Source organism: Fopius arisanus, unplaced genomic scaffold (genome assembly GCF_000806365.1).
Source record: "Fopius arisanus strain USDA-PBARC FA_bdor unplaced genomic scaffold, ASM80636v1 scaffold00091, whole genome shotgun sequence".
Lineage (NCBI taxonomy): Eukaryota > Metazoa > Arthropoda > Insecta > Hymenoptera > Braconidae > Fopius > Fopius arisanus.
In genome coordinates, this window is record NW_011887830.1 from 352,529 (window position 1) to 353,694 (window position 1,166).

Consider the following 1,166-nt stretch of genomic DNA (forward strand, 5'->3'; position numbering starts at 1 on the left):
ATGTACGGCGAATTATTTGCAGTTGGATGCATGTAGCGAATTTCATTGGCAAGTATCTGTAAATAAATAAGAATTTATTTAAAAAACATTGCTTGCTATTCAACCCAGAAGAATTCCTCTGACGATTGTACTTGCATTCCTCCGCTTCGCCACGGATTTCAAACTCACAATCGCCAGAGAAGAAATATATCATTTCTAATGCGATAATGAATACGCGTATATTATTGATTGAAATTTGCAATGAACTTCTTTTGTTAATAACCAGCTTGATTCTTGAATTAATATTTTCTTAAAGTTAACAATTGATGACACCACACGTTCATTTGTTCTTCGCAATAGTATATTACGGAACAAGTGCGGAATGGATTTTTTAGATCGTGGGAGAGCTGTAACACGAGCCGAGGGTGAGTTTTACAATCTCACGAGTCAAAATAGAATATTTCCTAAGTTGTTCGCAATAGTATATTACGGAACAAGTGCGTAATGGATTTTTTAGCTCGTGGGAGAGCTGTAACACGAGCCGAGGGTGAGTTTTACAATCTCACGAGTCAAAATAGAATATTTCCTAAGTGCGAAAAAATGATTTTTGAAGAAAAACTTTTTGCACAAGTTGCGAACAATATTTTTCTTCGCAACGAAGCAGAGCGTGCCGGAAAAGTTACTTTCCCGCACGTAGTGACGGAATTCGCCAGAAGAATTCCACATAAAAAAAAACGAATTGACGATCAATCACGTAAATACTTGATCGACGCTTTTCTTCTCAGTATAAATCAACTGATACTCTTCTGAATCTCACTTGAAACTGAATCGACAAATGCGTTGCGAGCTGAGCAAAAAGACCATCCGCAGCAACCCAAAAAAGGCTCAAGAAATACATTCCAATCGTCTCGTAGGTGAGGACAGCAAAAAATCGGCCAGGTGAATTTAATTCGAATGGATACAGAGCCGGCCACTCAGTTGAAGAAAAATCGAAGGTATCATTCGATCCAGATAGAACATACGTAAAATATGACCTGAAAAAGTAAATGTAAAAATCTTCAGCGCAGATCCTGCTAAAATATATTCCCAAAATACTTTTCAGCCCTCGTAGCATAAATGACATTTTTACCCACGGAATTACAAGAGTAAATCAATTGATTCTCTTCGCAATTTTGTTGGTCTTCAAT

General features: G+C 37.2%; 1 protein-coding gene across 1 annotated transcript in view; it reads right to left on the reverse strand.

Annotated features, from left to right (window-relative positions):
- The window catches only part of LOC105270594 (odorant receptor 67a), a gene marked incomplete at its 5' end in the record, with an annotated part of 3,066 nt that extends 1,900 nt beyond the window's left edge, over positions 1-1,166 (reverse strand). Inside the window, 3 exon segments of the mRNA XM_011311629.1 lie at positions 1-56; positions 797-1,013; positions 1,109-1,166. Of these exon segments, the coding sequence (XP_011309931.1) occupies positions 1-56; positions 797-877 (137 nt within the window).